Below are 14,214 nucleotides of genomic sequence, written 5' to 3'. Positions count from 1 at the left end.
TTCACTTGACGTAACTGGCGACTTTTGCCCCGCATTATACACTGTATCAATTAGCATGGACGGCATTACCTTATACGATACTGTATAACCTTTCAGTCATTGCTTATGATGAAATGAAATCGATTAAAAACGTTAAAGTTAAACCAACCATTCTTGCGCTTTCATGAACTTATGCGCGACAGGGTATTTACAAATATGGTTTAGCATCAACTTCCTTTTTGGTTTCGATGATAATCATAACCTTTGCATTCATGCTGGCGTGTATGTGTGTGTGGGGGGGGGGGGGGGGTTGTGCGTGTGTTTGTGACGCCCAGGCTTGTAAACACGATTCATGAGTGGTGTACCACGAGTCTGTACATCCCATAATATTGTGTAAGACATTGTTTTAATCTACCGTTAGAACAAACACATAGCAAAATAGTAACACCTCTTAATATGTAGTTTCCATAGACTTATAATGACTTCTTTATTTTGTAATTGTAACAGGCAAGCCTGGTTCGGCCGAAACGGATTTCAATGAGGTATATATAGATCGAGACCTATACGCATGGGAAAAACAGACCTTTATAACATAATGGCTCCGTGCTTCTATACGAGCAAAAAGAGAAATGCATAGCAAAACAAAGAACACACATGATTGCTTAATCGTAATGACCAGCTATGCGTCCCACTGAACACTTCATTTGCATTTCATTTGCATAATAAAAGTCAAAGAATATTTACACTTCTACAATTGTAACCCAAATACATGTTTTCCTTTCAGGCATTTGTACACACAGTGCACTGAATAACAACTTTGTTTGTCACGACGCAAAAATATATCAAAATTAAAAGTTGCACCCAAATCGGTGACCCTGAACGGTCAATTTTGTACAAAGTTAGAAATTGACTTTCGTCTTCCGGTGTCGACCTATGTCCGTTACTAATTTGCGACAAGTAGGCTCCACAAATAGAAACAAAACAAATCGAGTAGGCGATGTAACTAATTAAACTGTCATTGTTGTTGTCCAATTTCGATATTGATCAGGTGTATTTCAGATAGCGAAATTAAACTATTTTAACCTGGTAAGATCCCTTTTTTTTCACGGTCTCTAGGTTTAAAATCGAATATTACATAATTACCCTGTATTTGTTTAAGCTTACTAATAGGTTAACTGGTCGTATTCTCCCTACCAAACTGCTGATTGGTTAATCGATAAGAGAATGTATGGTGATGAAATAACCCTTATCACTTGTCTTCGCTTCTTACGAGTTTGACTTTGATATTTGAGACACTCGTAGGTTGTTTGATAAACTGTACTGTACTATACTATGGTCAGAGGGTGAAATGGACTCTACGTTGTTCATCAAAGCTGCCATCCTTTTCGCTGTTTCTACCGTACGGCCGGTTTGTGTGCAAGGTAAGTAAAGTTATAGATTGAAAAATAAAACTCCTTATATGTATGTATTTGTTTGTATATGTATATTAGATCCTCCTGCAAGCAGGAACTCGCGGAGAAGCCTCATTGGCTTATCAAAGCCGCAAGCTGACCGAAGTCAGTCTCTTAACATTCATATTTAACGTCCATGATTATGAATTGTCAACAACTCTGTAACTGGACGACATACATTAATCTTGGAGTGACTCGAACCGGGGACCTTATGATTGGAAGGCACCGGCGTTAACCACTGAGCTAACACTCCACGATATATATTTATATATTTATCAAGTTATGAGCTGAGCTGTATATTGAGAGAAGCACAAACCTGGGACTAATGGGTAATCTCTGGAGCATCGGCTAAACCCCATGCATTATCTAGTCGTTACTAGCTTACACTATGCGGATAACTATGTTTCGCATCTTTAGTCCGATTTTAATTATTTTCAGTTACTTCCTATCAATTCCATATCAAATACACAATATGATATTCTTTCCCTCGTTTTTGATTTGCTGATCATACTATACACACTCGGATGTTTGGGTGCTGTAGGTTACATAATGAGTGTTTCGATTTGAGATAAAGTGAAACTTTAATAATAGGTATGCGAAATGATGGTAGGTAAGCAAAATAATAATAGGTAAGCAAAATAATAACAATTATAATAGGAAGGCGACGTAATAATATGTAAATGAAATATTGTTGTTATGTCACAGAGTCGGGATGCACAGGTTGTACGTGCCCCTTCCACGATTAATTGTTGTTTAGATCAAAATTGAAATATGCCCCTTTGCATAAATTACGTTAGTAGTGTTGCTTTTGGTATTGAAACAGTACTCCTTTTCATATTTGTTTTTAAAAGTCTCTCTTTCTATATTTAATGGAAACTAGATATATCCACCATCTAAGGACTGGATAGCTTATTGTGAATCCCGTTCTAGTCGTTAATTTCTTTTCCACAATCCATTTCTTATAATTTTACAGTCAGTTTTCCGTTGTCGACTCCTTATACTTTTTTTATACTTCACTATTTTCATAATACTGAAACAGTAAAACATTGATATTAAAACGAAAATGCTCTGTTCTTAAAATATTCATGGTTGCAAATTTTAATCAATATAAAAAAAATATTAAATTTGCGATACGGAATGCAAGACGATAGATTTTGTTAGAGCGTTTTGTGGAGGGCATCCTGACAAAGTCGCATGCCCCACTGCCTCTCGGAGTAGCCTCACCTTCCCCAGATTGAACCCTCTTCCGCCGTCCCTGAAAATGCCATTTTCCCCCTTTACTTTCAAAATTACTTTTCTGGAGGTTAATTCCGACTATCCGAATGGCTCTCCCCCCCCCCCCCCCCCAGTGTTCATAATTGGACGATTAGATGCCATGTAACATGCTCAACGCCTTGAATTGGCTATGAAATGCTTGGTAAAATCTGTGCACGTATTAACATTATTCGATTTATTTTAGCTTGTGGCAGGGAACAGTTGGGACCGGTGAGGACCAATGGTGCCCCTTAGTGAACACCCACCCTACTTGATCTCCCCTAATTGATCCCCAAGGGTAAAATACACGTTCTATTTACAGTCAGCAGGGAGGTCTCACAAAGACAGAAACAACGCTCTCCCCGGATATAGCCCACTCCCCAATGAGTACTTTAGAAATTGGGTAATGACTTTCATGATATAATCGAGTGATTAATATGACTATTCATGATATAATCGAGTGATTAATATGACTATTCATGATATTGCCGAGTGATTGATATGACTATTCATGATTATGATTGCATTTTAAGCACACGTTTATTCCAATTTCTTCCCTAAACGATATTACTCGGCGGATAAGAGAAGGAAAACTTCATTATTTTTTGGGCAAATGTCAACCACTCCCCCTTCCCACAGATAAGAAAACAACCAGATGGTTTGCTATCATATTAGCAGTCTTTAAATGAATGTCTCTTGAATTTAATACCGAGCGTTTGTCCTTCCTGCACCTCCTCTCCACCCCCACCCCCAACCCATCCCATCACAAATGTTCAATATTACCTTGGTCCTATAGGTATTCGTAATAGACTATCCAAAATGTCATGAGTGTTTTATCTCAGGGCTCTTTTATATCCCCATTCTATCCCCATCCATCCCACCCCACACCCAGTCCAATAAAAACAAAACAGTAGCAGTTATACGAAGGAAGAGAACCACCTCCGACAAAGCTGATCAACAATTTATACAAAATAGTTTTACGATTGAGATGTACTTTGTTCATCTTAATCTGAGGGATTTGATCCGTAACCGAGTTTTTCTTTCGTACTATGCAATGGACCAAGTAGTAAGTGGTTCCATTGACTGCCATGAGTCGACGTGAGATGTGAGGGGACAGGTCTCTGAAGAGCTGATATAAATGTATACTGTTGGCGTATAATGATGCAATGCAAACGACTTTTGTAATATAACAGACATGGAAATAAACTACGCTATAATTAAATCGGCATTTGTCACTGTTTTTCTGCGGGAGGAGGGAGGAATTAGAGTGGAAGAGAGAGAGAGGGAGAGTTGAGGTTATTTTTTTTTTTGGAAATATTTTTTTTCAATCTCTTAAAACTGCGCATGCGTTATAGCTGCTATTGTACACAAAAATTACCAAGACAGCCAGCGAACAATGTCAAATATTTATTTTCTCCTTCAAATACCACAGTCATGAATATGCATGTAGCCACGTGAATTGTTGAGCCATATAAGTTTAAAGGATCATTTCACAAACAATTAAAACTGTTACAAAAAAACAAAACAATATAGACTGTCACCAAAATCTTACCAGGAGCCAGAAACGACTTAGACAATTATAGGAAACAGTTAAATCTCTTAGCTCTCAAGAAGGGATAGAATCCGCTTAATGGCATCGCTATTGGTTACCATTACAAAACAAACGGAAACTATCTAATGCACTCAAATCAGCCTTGAACGACACCGATAACTTGTATGCTAAGTCAGTCATATCCTTGAATATAACAGAGAATCAATTCCTTACGAGAAGAGAAAAGAAGCTAAATGAATGTATGTCTGTTTGAATTGATTCCGCGCGTTTTTGTTCCCTTGTTTTTCATGTTTACTAAGTATTAGATAATGTAAGTCAATACGAGATGGCATTGAGCGTTTATAAATATATATAAATGTAACAATGACTGTGTGAACACGTGGTTCAATGTTAGGTTTTTAAACATATAAAGCATATATAATCGCTAATTGGTTTTACATTGATTTGGCATGCGGACGTAATGGAGTGGTTTGGGAATACACAGGTTGATATCATTTGACAAGAAGACTAATCGGTGGGGTAACCAGGGCAGCAGAGAGGCAAAGCCACCACCCCAACATAATTTTCGGTGACGAAAAGGGGGCGTCAATATAAATTTGCAAAAGATAAAAGAAAGCGACGCTATACATGACACTCGATAGGCTACTGATTTTCTTCTCGGAAGGTTTTCCTCATTAGCAATTTTAAGCCTAGAACGATATTTCTCTCGACAAACAAAGTTTGATTCAGTAATTGGTACCAGTAAAAGTTCCATATATATATATATACAAATATATCAGTCTCTTGAATTCATATTTAACGTCCATGATTATGAATTGTTAATTGTCAACAACTCTGTAACTGGACGACATACATTAATCTGGGAGTGACTCGAACCGGGGACCTTATGATTGAAAGGCACCGGCGTTAACCACTGAGCTACCACTCCTCGGAGCTAACACTCATCGGAGCTAACACTCCTCGAATATAACATCAAAAAAGCGACAAATGCTTGTATATGCCGTTACCTGTCTTTATATTCTCTGCTTTTTGTTTACAGGAGCGGAGTTGTTTTTAAAAGTTGGCCTTGAAATGGTGAATTGTCTTAAACTATCTCATATTCACATTGTAATGTCAGCAACGATATAGTTTACTTTCATTGAGGAAATCTGAAAAGAAAATCAAAAGTGAAACTTAAAGATTTCATCTCCTAGTAGCAATACTGCATCAGAAATTGACAAAATGACTAGTTTCAATCTCACACGGAACATGGTTTCTCATATTGTGGGAGTTGTTCATCGCAAAAATCTCTATGATATAACATAAAGATAAATGTTTCCTCCATTCCTCATTAGGTCGTGTCTGTTCCATGGGAAACTATTACAATGAGCAGAGAGGTATTGTCTGGGGTATGGACGCCGATGGTACATGCACATCCATAGTTTTAGGTGGATTCAGCAATCAAATGAACGACAACGTTGACCTCTATTGTGAACCGTTCTTACCCGCTCCCAATGTCACCGAAAATCAATGGCAACGTAAGTAAAATAGGTTTCGGTTACTCATTGTTTATATGTTAACTTTCATGTCCATGGGCGCATCTTGCTGAAAGTGTCATGGCGTGATTGAGTGATTGCCATCCCTGGGGATGGGTCTAGGCATGGGTGGGTAACATCATCATCATCATCATCATCATCATCATCATCATCATCATCATCATCATCATCATCATCATCATCATCATCATCATCATGGTCGCTCACCTTCGACTTGGATATCGTCAGAACTATTTTGTTCTTACGAAAATTTAGAAGTCGCATGTATTAGTAGAATATAGCTTTGACGCTAAAGCTAAGGTTTATAGAGTACAACGGTGTTGCAGTTACTTTAGACTTCATTCTCACGATAAAGGAAAGTCTGGACATTATTTCCATATCAACTACGTGCCGTCATTTTACGCGATTAATGAGACTCTGTGGCGCATTTAGCATATAACTTGGACTCTACGGCCATTACTGGACAATATGTGCGGTATCGAATGCTTCTCTGTTGTATTTATTTGTGGTTTCTCTCGTTGATGTCTTCAGCTGCTTTGGACTTTGGACTACTTGGTTGATAATTTCGACAAATTTGATAGTTACTTCAAAGCTCGGACTGACAGCCCTGTTGCCGGATAAATTATTGAATATAAAATGATAAGGAAGTTGATAAATATAACACGTACACACAATGACCAGTCAAGGCTCTGTCTCTAACAAATATGCTAAACGTTAAACATCCATACCATCAATGAGAAATTAACATTTGAAAATTAAATGGCACATTCAAAACGCCTCGCACTGAGCACACACGCACGCAACAGCCCACGCGGATTTTGCACGACAAGATTTTTTCGTGTGCGCTTAATGATGGAGCAAACTTGAGTAGGTTCACGCGTGTATTGGCTTAATTTGGTTGATCGTTTGGCCGTATTTGTAAGATGATGGTTGATCGTTTGGCCGTATTTGTAAGATGATAGTTGATCGTTTGGCCGTATTTGTAAGATGATGGTTGATTGTTTGGCCGTATTTGTAAGATGATAGTTGATCGTTTGGCCGTATTTGTAAGATGATGGTTGATTGTTTGGCGGTATTTGTAAGATGATGGTTGATCGTTTGGCCGTATTTGTAAGATGATGGTTGATCGTTTGGCCGTATTTGTAAGATGATGGTTGATTGTTTGGCGGTATTTGTAAGATGATGGTTGATCGTTTGGCCGTATTTGTAAGATGATGGTTGATCGTTTGGCCGTATTTGTAAGATGATGGTTGATCGTTTGGCCGTATTTGTAAGATGATGGTTGATTGTTTGGCGGTATTTGTAAGATGATGGTTGATCGTTTGGCCGTATTTGTAAGATGATGGTTGATCGTTTGGCCGTATTTGTAAGATGATGGTTGATCGTTTGGCGGTATTTGTAAGATGATGGTTGATCGTTTGGCCGTATTTGAGTAGGTTCACGCGTGTATTGGCTTAAAAGGATTGTCTGGTGGCCCAAAGAAGTTACCTTAAAAAATAGTAAATAATTTTCCAAACATGTTGTCAAAGTATGAGAACGCTTATGTTGCGTTTGACAGAGAAACGATTTTTAATCGTTATGGATAGACATTTCAAATATGATTTGAACAGTACAATACGTGACGTCAGCTCTGCCATAGCAGATTGCGTCATAACCCACCCTCCGCACAGTACCTATACGGTAATCACAACAAAAACAGCGTTTGTATACAGATAAATTTCTTCCTTAATTTCCGGTGAAATTTCTTAAAAATTAGATATGTTTTCAAAAACTCCTTAAGCCGCCATGTACTTGAGCGGTGGTTCCGTGGTCTTTGAGTAACAGAAGGTAAATTTTAACAGCAGACTCCGAGTTGTTCAGGCTTTACATCGCGCTATCCAGCTCCAACGCGAAAAATGTTTGCATGTAGGCTGTACTCAAACGTTGACAATCGGACAGTTCTGCGAAGCCTTAGCTTCTCAGTGCTATATTCTGCTCTGGCAACAATTCGATCAATTTCTTCAATAATTCCGGTGAAATTTCTTATAAATTAGATATGATTTAAAAAACTCCTTAAGCCGCAATATATGTAGTAGATCGGTGGTTTCGTGGTCTTTGTGTAACACAAGATAAGTTTTAACAGCAGGCTCTTCGTTGTTTATACATCGCGGTATACAGCTCCAGCGCGAAGAATGTTCGCGTGTATAGGCTACTCTAACGTTTACAATCGCACAGTTCTGCGATGACATCGATCCCGCCAAGTTTCATCTTTCGGTTTAACGAATACTTTACAAGTTTCCTTTTACTGTTAATTTGATCCGTGAATTTTATTTCAGCGATTTCGAAGAACAGTTTATGAACTGTGGTTTGAGTGTGAGTGTACTATGTGTAACGCTATACAAGTACACCAATTGAGCATCGTAGTATATACGTTCGCGAGTATGTACGTTATATATATGAGGCAATCCAATGTGCTTACACGTGAGTTAATTTGCTGCGGAATTGGGAGTGCTAACTTCAAGTCGCCTGTTTTGCCTATCTGCAAGCACTACGTCAATCACCATATTGAAGCGTTCGAACAAACGGTACTTTTGGTGAGAAACTGGTGAATTTGAAAACCAGATTTCTACAAGAAGAAAACGTCGAATGGGGACAATTTTTACATGGTTAGAAAGAGAAAAATTATAACTACAAGGACAATGTATCAAAATCTTCCACCAGACAATTCCTTTAATTTGGTTGATCGCTTGGCCGTATTTGTAAGATGATGGTTGATCGTTTGGCCGTATTTGTAAGATGATGGTTGATCGTTTGGCCGTATTTGTAAGATGATGGTTGATCGTTTGGCCGTATTTGTAAGATGATGGTTGATCGTTTGGCCGTATTTGTAAGATGATGGTTGATCGTTTGGCCGTATTTGTAAGATGATGGTTGATCGTTTGGCCGTATTTGTAAGATGATGGTTGATCGTTTGGCCGTATTTGTAAGATGATAGTTGATCGTTTGGCCGTATTTGTAAGATGATGGTTGATCGTTTGGCGGTTTTTGTAAGATGATGGTTGATCGTTTGGCCGTATTTGTAAGATGATGGTTGATCGTTTGGCCGTATTTGTAAGATGATGGTTGATCGTTTGGCCGTATTTGTAAGATGATGGTTGATCGTTTGGCCGTATTTGTAAGATGATGGTTGATCGTTTGGCCGTATTTGTAAGATGATGGTTGATCATTTGGCCGTATTTGTAAGATGATGGTTGATCGTTTGGCCGTATATAAAAGATGATGGCTGATCGTTTGGCCGTATTTGTAAGATGATTGCAAGTTTGGTAGGAAGTTGCCTCGAGCTAGGGACTTGCGCCTTGAAGACCTTTAGAATGAAAGGTCGAAGGTCAATTTAAGCGAAAAGTGATATTTTGCTATGAATACAAGGACAAATGTTCAACAGACTTGGAGCCTCCTCAAATTACTTATAGTCAAAATATATCATAATGATGATGACTGAGGTCAAAACTTTTTGCTTTTTCGTTCAGTGTCGCGTTCAGGGATTTTAAAATTGTTATGTAGCCAATCAGCAATTATTCATTAAAGTGATTTTGCGATGAGATATGCCTCTTCGTGGATTTTCTCCTTTCTTTTACCTTGACACATCAACATGAAACTCGGGAGAGAAGTTAATTTTAGGGCTTGAACGGAATTCGACCGACTGACCAATAACTAATATAGGTATTACTAACGTGCTGTGAATAAATAAAACGGAGCCCTATGTACTATGTAAGTAGTATGACGACGGCCAGTCCAGTACGCATGAGAGTGCAATATATGTGTGTCTATAGAGGTGCCAAATGTAAAAATGGGGGCTCTTCCTTGGGTGCCATTGGGTCAAGTATCATGATCTCCTTGCTAAAGCACTGACTAAATTCACCGTTTGATACATATTAATGTAAGCCAATTTGTCCCATGTTATTATATTTGTTGTTTTTCCAGTTAGTTTTGTTGCTATCTTACGAATGTTTTGTTATTAATCTCGACTGGGCTTTCGATCCTAAAGACGGGATAAATGGAGTGGAAGTTAGCAAACCAATGCGTGTTAACTATTGTGTGACATTTTCTTTTCCTTCAATAAGAGTTACCATCGAGCAATATGGAAATTGACGAGTCAACAGATGCACCTACTTCGGTACATAAGGTTACTGTTGAGAAGATCCCTTTCAAATACACACATATCACAAGTACGATTGACAACACTAAAGACTCTTCCACAATACTTTATGATACCACACGAATGAACACAGCAGTAGAACTGACTGTTAGTAGTAGTGAATTCTCCACAGCGAGAAAGTCGGCCGCATTTAAGCTGACTACCCTCCCAGCAACCACCACCAACCCTACCAAACTCATGACTTCATCATATGAAAGTGAAGAGACACCACCTACTACGGCATTGCAGACCAACGGAAAACCCACAGTATCGATTGGTCAACTGTTGAGCAGTAGTACCGTGTCATTGACAAATGACAGTAACGCAACGACTGAACGTCCATCACAAACGATGACTGTGACGTCAGAGGCTGTCACAAATAACGAGGCTTCTCCGCTAGTGTTAGGAACAGATAGAACCGAATGGTTAACCGAACTACAGACGCAACTATACTCCAGCTTAAACATGAATGACGGCATCCTCACAGATGTTGATGATGGCGCTAAGTCCTCATCAACGTCTGAATCGACTAAACCAGCATATCAACATCATTCAACCGAAATGTCTTTCCTTACTTCAACTCTGACGTCACATTCGACAGACATTCCCACCGCTTCGACCAGTAACATTGATTTATTCCGATCGGGGCCAATCTCATCTGTGGAGGCATCCACACCTCTGGAAATAGTTAGCACGGAGGAATACACAGAGACTGTGAGAAAGTCTACAACCATGGCAACTAATTCTGTCCCGGCGGATGACTCATCCACATCTATTACCACGGTACCAGAGACCTTGGGCACAGACAAACAGATTACCACTGCGGCATCTAGAGAAGGTATTCATTAATTCAGTATACAATAATCATCGAATAGGTGTACAAAAGTATAGAAAATATTATAAACAAACAAGAAGCGACACAGATCATTTCTCATAATCTTATGCCTATTAGAGTGATTAGGTCAATGGTGTTCGTATAAGTGTCGGTAGACCTTAAATGGAATAAAGAGTCGCGCAAAAAGAAACGTCTCATGCCGGTAATCTGACCTAGTTTCGAATGAGGTGTAACAGAAGTGTTAGACGCCACCATCGATCCCAGAAAATACACACAGCTTGCTACCGTCGGTAATTAGACACTAGTGTACAGTCAATAAATGCAGCTGCGGTCAATACCCACAACACAGTGTACATAGCAGCGATGGACATCTCAGGTCCAGATAAAAGATAACAAGGGTATCACGTTAAATACTGTCTGCACTTTGTAGCGACATGAAAAAAACTTCACTTGCAAGCAACGGAAAGTTAACTTTTTTTCAGAGGGCGGGACGTGGTTTGGGGCCTTTGAAAATATATGTTATTTAAATGGTGGTGCCTAGATAAAAGATGGCGCTATCCATTTTGCCACTTTTTAAACAATGTTAAGAAATTTGCGATGTTGCAGCACATATCTTTATATGTTATAAGTTTGTGTAATTTACTTTAGAAAGTTTTGTAGCATTATGTCTGTCAGTGCGGATTGGGGAGGGGTGAGCCCCTTGATTTTTTCGGGGATTACAAAATTCAATGATTACAAAAAAGTATGAATCGTTACGCCCCTGCTGTACGCTCTATCTTGATTCGGTTTTTGTGGAAGGGGTCACGAAACCTGGCTTACAATTCCCCCCCCCCCCCACACCCTTGAAAATTTGTTTGTTTCGATCAGGGGGTTATATGTTAAATGGTGCTATCATTTTATCTACAAGTTTGTAATACATATTAAACATGCTATTAGAGGCTAGAAAAAAAATCTTATATTTTCTAAAAGAGTTTTCTATTGCATCTGAGGTCTGTATGTTAGACTAAGTCTCAAAGTGGCAAGCAAATGGTCTACAATATATCAATATTAACTTTGTGTTAAGTCACCCTTCTTGTATTCAAGTGAGAGAGACAATACTTCTTACAAGATGCGAAGTTGGTTGTATGGTGATCTTACAAGATGTTTGACTTTGAAGTATGCATGATGTTATTTGTGGGACAATACTAATTATAAGCTATAAGGGTTTTTATTTGCGTCACCTATTTAAGTATCCTCTTATAAAGTGAAAACAATATTTTTTATTTCAGCCTGTCCAAGTGACTGGGTAGTGGGCCTGGATGGCTCCTGTTATTACATGACTGTTGAAACTGGTTCGTGGGATGAAGCACAGTCATCCTGTTTCTCCTTCGGTGCCCATCTGGTCAAGATTGAGAACTCGCAGGAGAATGATTTTATCGGATCTGTAATCTTGAGTTTAAGCGCTCACTTTTATATTGGGCTGACCGATAAAGACACAGAAGGTAGGCCCGGCAATTCCTATGGTTCGATTAAAAGTAGTAGACTTGATCATTCAGCCGTTGTTCTGTCAAGATATATCTCCCTCTCCACATGTACTTGACAGGTTCCTGTTCATGTCCAGTCCTTATTTTTCACGGACCTTTTCATTTGTCCATGAAACTTAATCATGATTACCCTTTCAAAAGCCGACAATCTTACTAATACCTGACAGTGTTGTTACGAAAAGTACTGAAAAGTACTTACTTTAGCCAAGTGCTATGAATGAGTCAATTTAAGCGTATATCACGACCAGCCCCCCCCCCCCTCCCCTTCACCTCAAATTTTAAACCTGCTCGTTTTCTTAAATACAACGCGCTCCATGTTAGGTAAAAAATGAAAACATTTTGTTTTGTTTTTGTGATTATAAATGAGAAGATTAGAACGATGAACAAAAAAAAAACTAAAATTATAATTATAAATGCTCTTTGTTGAAAATGTAAGTAATACGGAAGTAAACTGCTTTGGGATTGAAAACCAAAACATGCAAATATGGAAATTGTGGACCTTTCGTCGGGAAGTTTTGAGGTGACTCCGCGGGTTATGTGCATTCAAATCAAAGTCAAATGACCCTCCAAGTACCCCAGCAATCCCCGTCCCAAAATTGAAGCTTCTCCCACCGCCCCTGTCTTTAAACTTTACCAGCTCTGTAATTTACTGCGGCCGCTTTTTGAGGTTCTCAATAGCTTAATAAACTTTAAAATTGTATGATACACCCTTTAGTAGTTATAACCTGCATTTCACAAATTCATGTCATTCACTATATCCTCACTGCAGCTTATTTCATGCTAACCTGACGTTGGGTGGAACTAATATCCGTCAAAAATATTGTGTTGTTTTGGCATCTTTTCACAACATAATACCTATGTTTTAGGGGCCGCACACATAACCCCTTTATGAAAGAAAAAACAAAAGTATGTCTTGTTCACACTTTCATTTTTTAACATTTTAATATGATGGTTAAATCATTGTGGAGAAACTTGATTACAAGATAAAACTATTACAGCACGAGAGTGTGTAACTGAACCTTTTCGTCACCTTAGCACGTTACGGTAAGAAATGATGCGTACTAACGTGTGAAATATGTGACAGGAGTCTTTGTAAACAGGTTCCCTCTCATGAACAATGCATGTATGTATAGATACACACGCGCCACAAGCGCTTTTTTTGGTAACATTTACGCCTGTATCAAGTGCTAGTGACACGTCGCTTATTGACCCGCTGTTTTCAAATCAATGAATAAGGACAATCATTCAATCACTGCTCTTTAATGACAACCATATCCCTTAACCCACCTCACCCCCATCCAACCATTTCCCACCCACACAATCGTCGGATACGTCACTGGTCAATCTCAAAAATAAGATTAATCCGATCTCATCTTATTCCCAATACAGGTACATGGATTTGGGAAGATGGAAGCGAAGCCACCTTTAGCATGTTAACTAACGGCGACAAAGAACAGAAAGATTGCGCAAGGATAAAACATAATGACTCGAGTTGGCAACCAGTCACATGTTCCAGCTCCAACACATGGATTTGTGAAATCAACTAATTATATTTGGACTGACAGTTTAACAACAATGTTGTTTATTAACGCAATTTCTTAGTAACATTCGTCGAACAAAAATACTACACTACTGTTAAGACACTATATGAATAAAATTTTCCATTATTGTACCGATACAACAAGGTAACAAATTAATGTCACATCATGCCGGTGTATTTGATGAGGAGAGATCAAAGCAAGCTGCAATCTCAATCGTGCGTACTAGATAATGCATATGTTTAGTGGACACGTATTTTAAAGCCATCAATTTAAAAGTCGTTGCCCAGTTCCCAGCGTTCCTTATTTTCATCTTACAAAATTATCGTTACTTTGTATATCTTCTTTAGCATTTGCATATTAAATTAAAAAT

At 38.6% G+C, this 14,214-nt stretch overlaps 1 protein-coding gene across 1 annotated transcript; it reads left to right on the top strand.

The window, feature by feature from the left end:
• The first annotated feature begins 677 nt into the window (after positions 1-677).
• Positions 678-14,118, top strand: LOC139977123 (uncharacterized). The gene is made up of 5 exons (XM_071986223.1): positions 678-1,400; positions 5,571-5,753; positions 9,872-10,783; positions 12,049-12,261; positions 13,693-14,118. Exons 1-5 carry the CDS (start codon positions 1,328-1,330, stop codon positions 13,848-13,850), a joined length of 1,539 nt encoding a protein of 512 aa, XP_071842324.1. The 5' UTR covers positions 678-1,327; the 3' UTR covers positions 13,851-14,118.
• Positions 14,119-14,214: the final 96 nt, after the last annotated feature.

Source organism: Apostichopus japonicus, chromosome 12 (genome assembly GCF_037975245.1).
Source record: "Apostichopus japonicus isolate 1M-3 chromosome 12, ASM3797524v1, whole genome shotgun sequence".
In the NCBI taxonomy this organism is placed as follows: domain Eukaryota; kingdom Metazoa; phylum Echinodermata; class Holothuroidea; order Aspidochirotida; family Stichopodidae; genus Apostichopus; species Apostichopus japonicus.
This window is presented reverse-complemented; position numbering and strand designations above follow the sequence as displayed.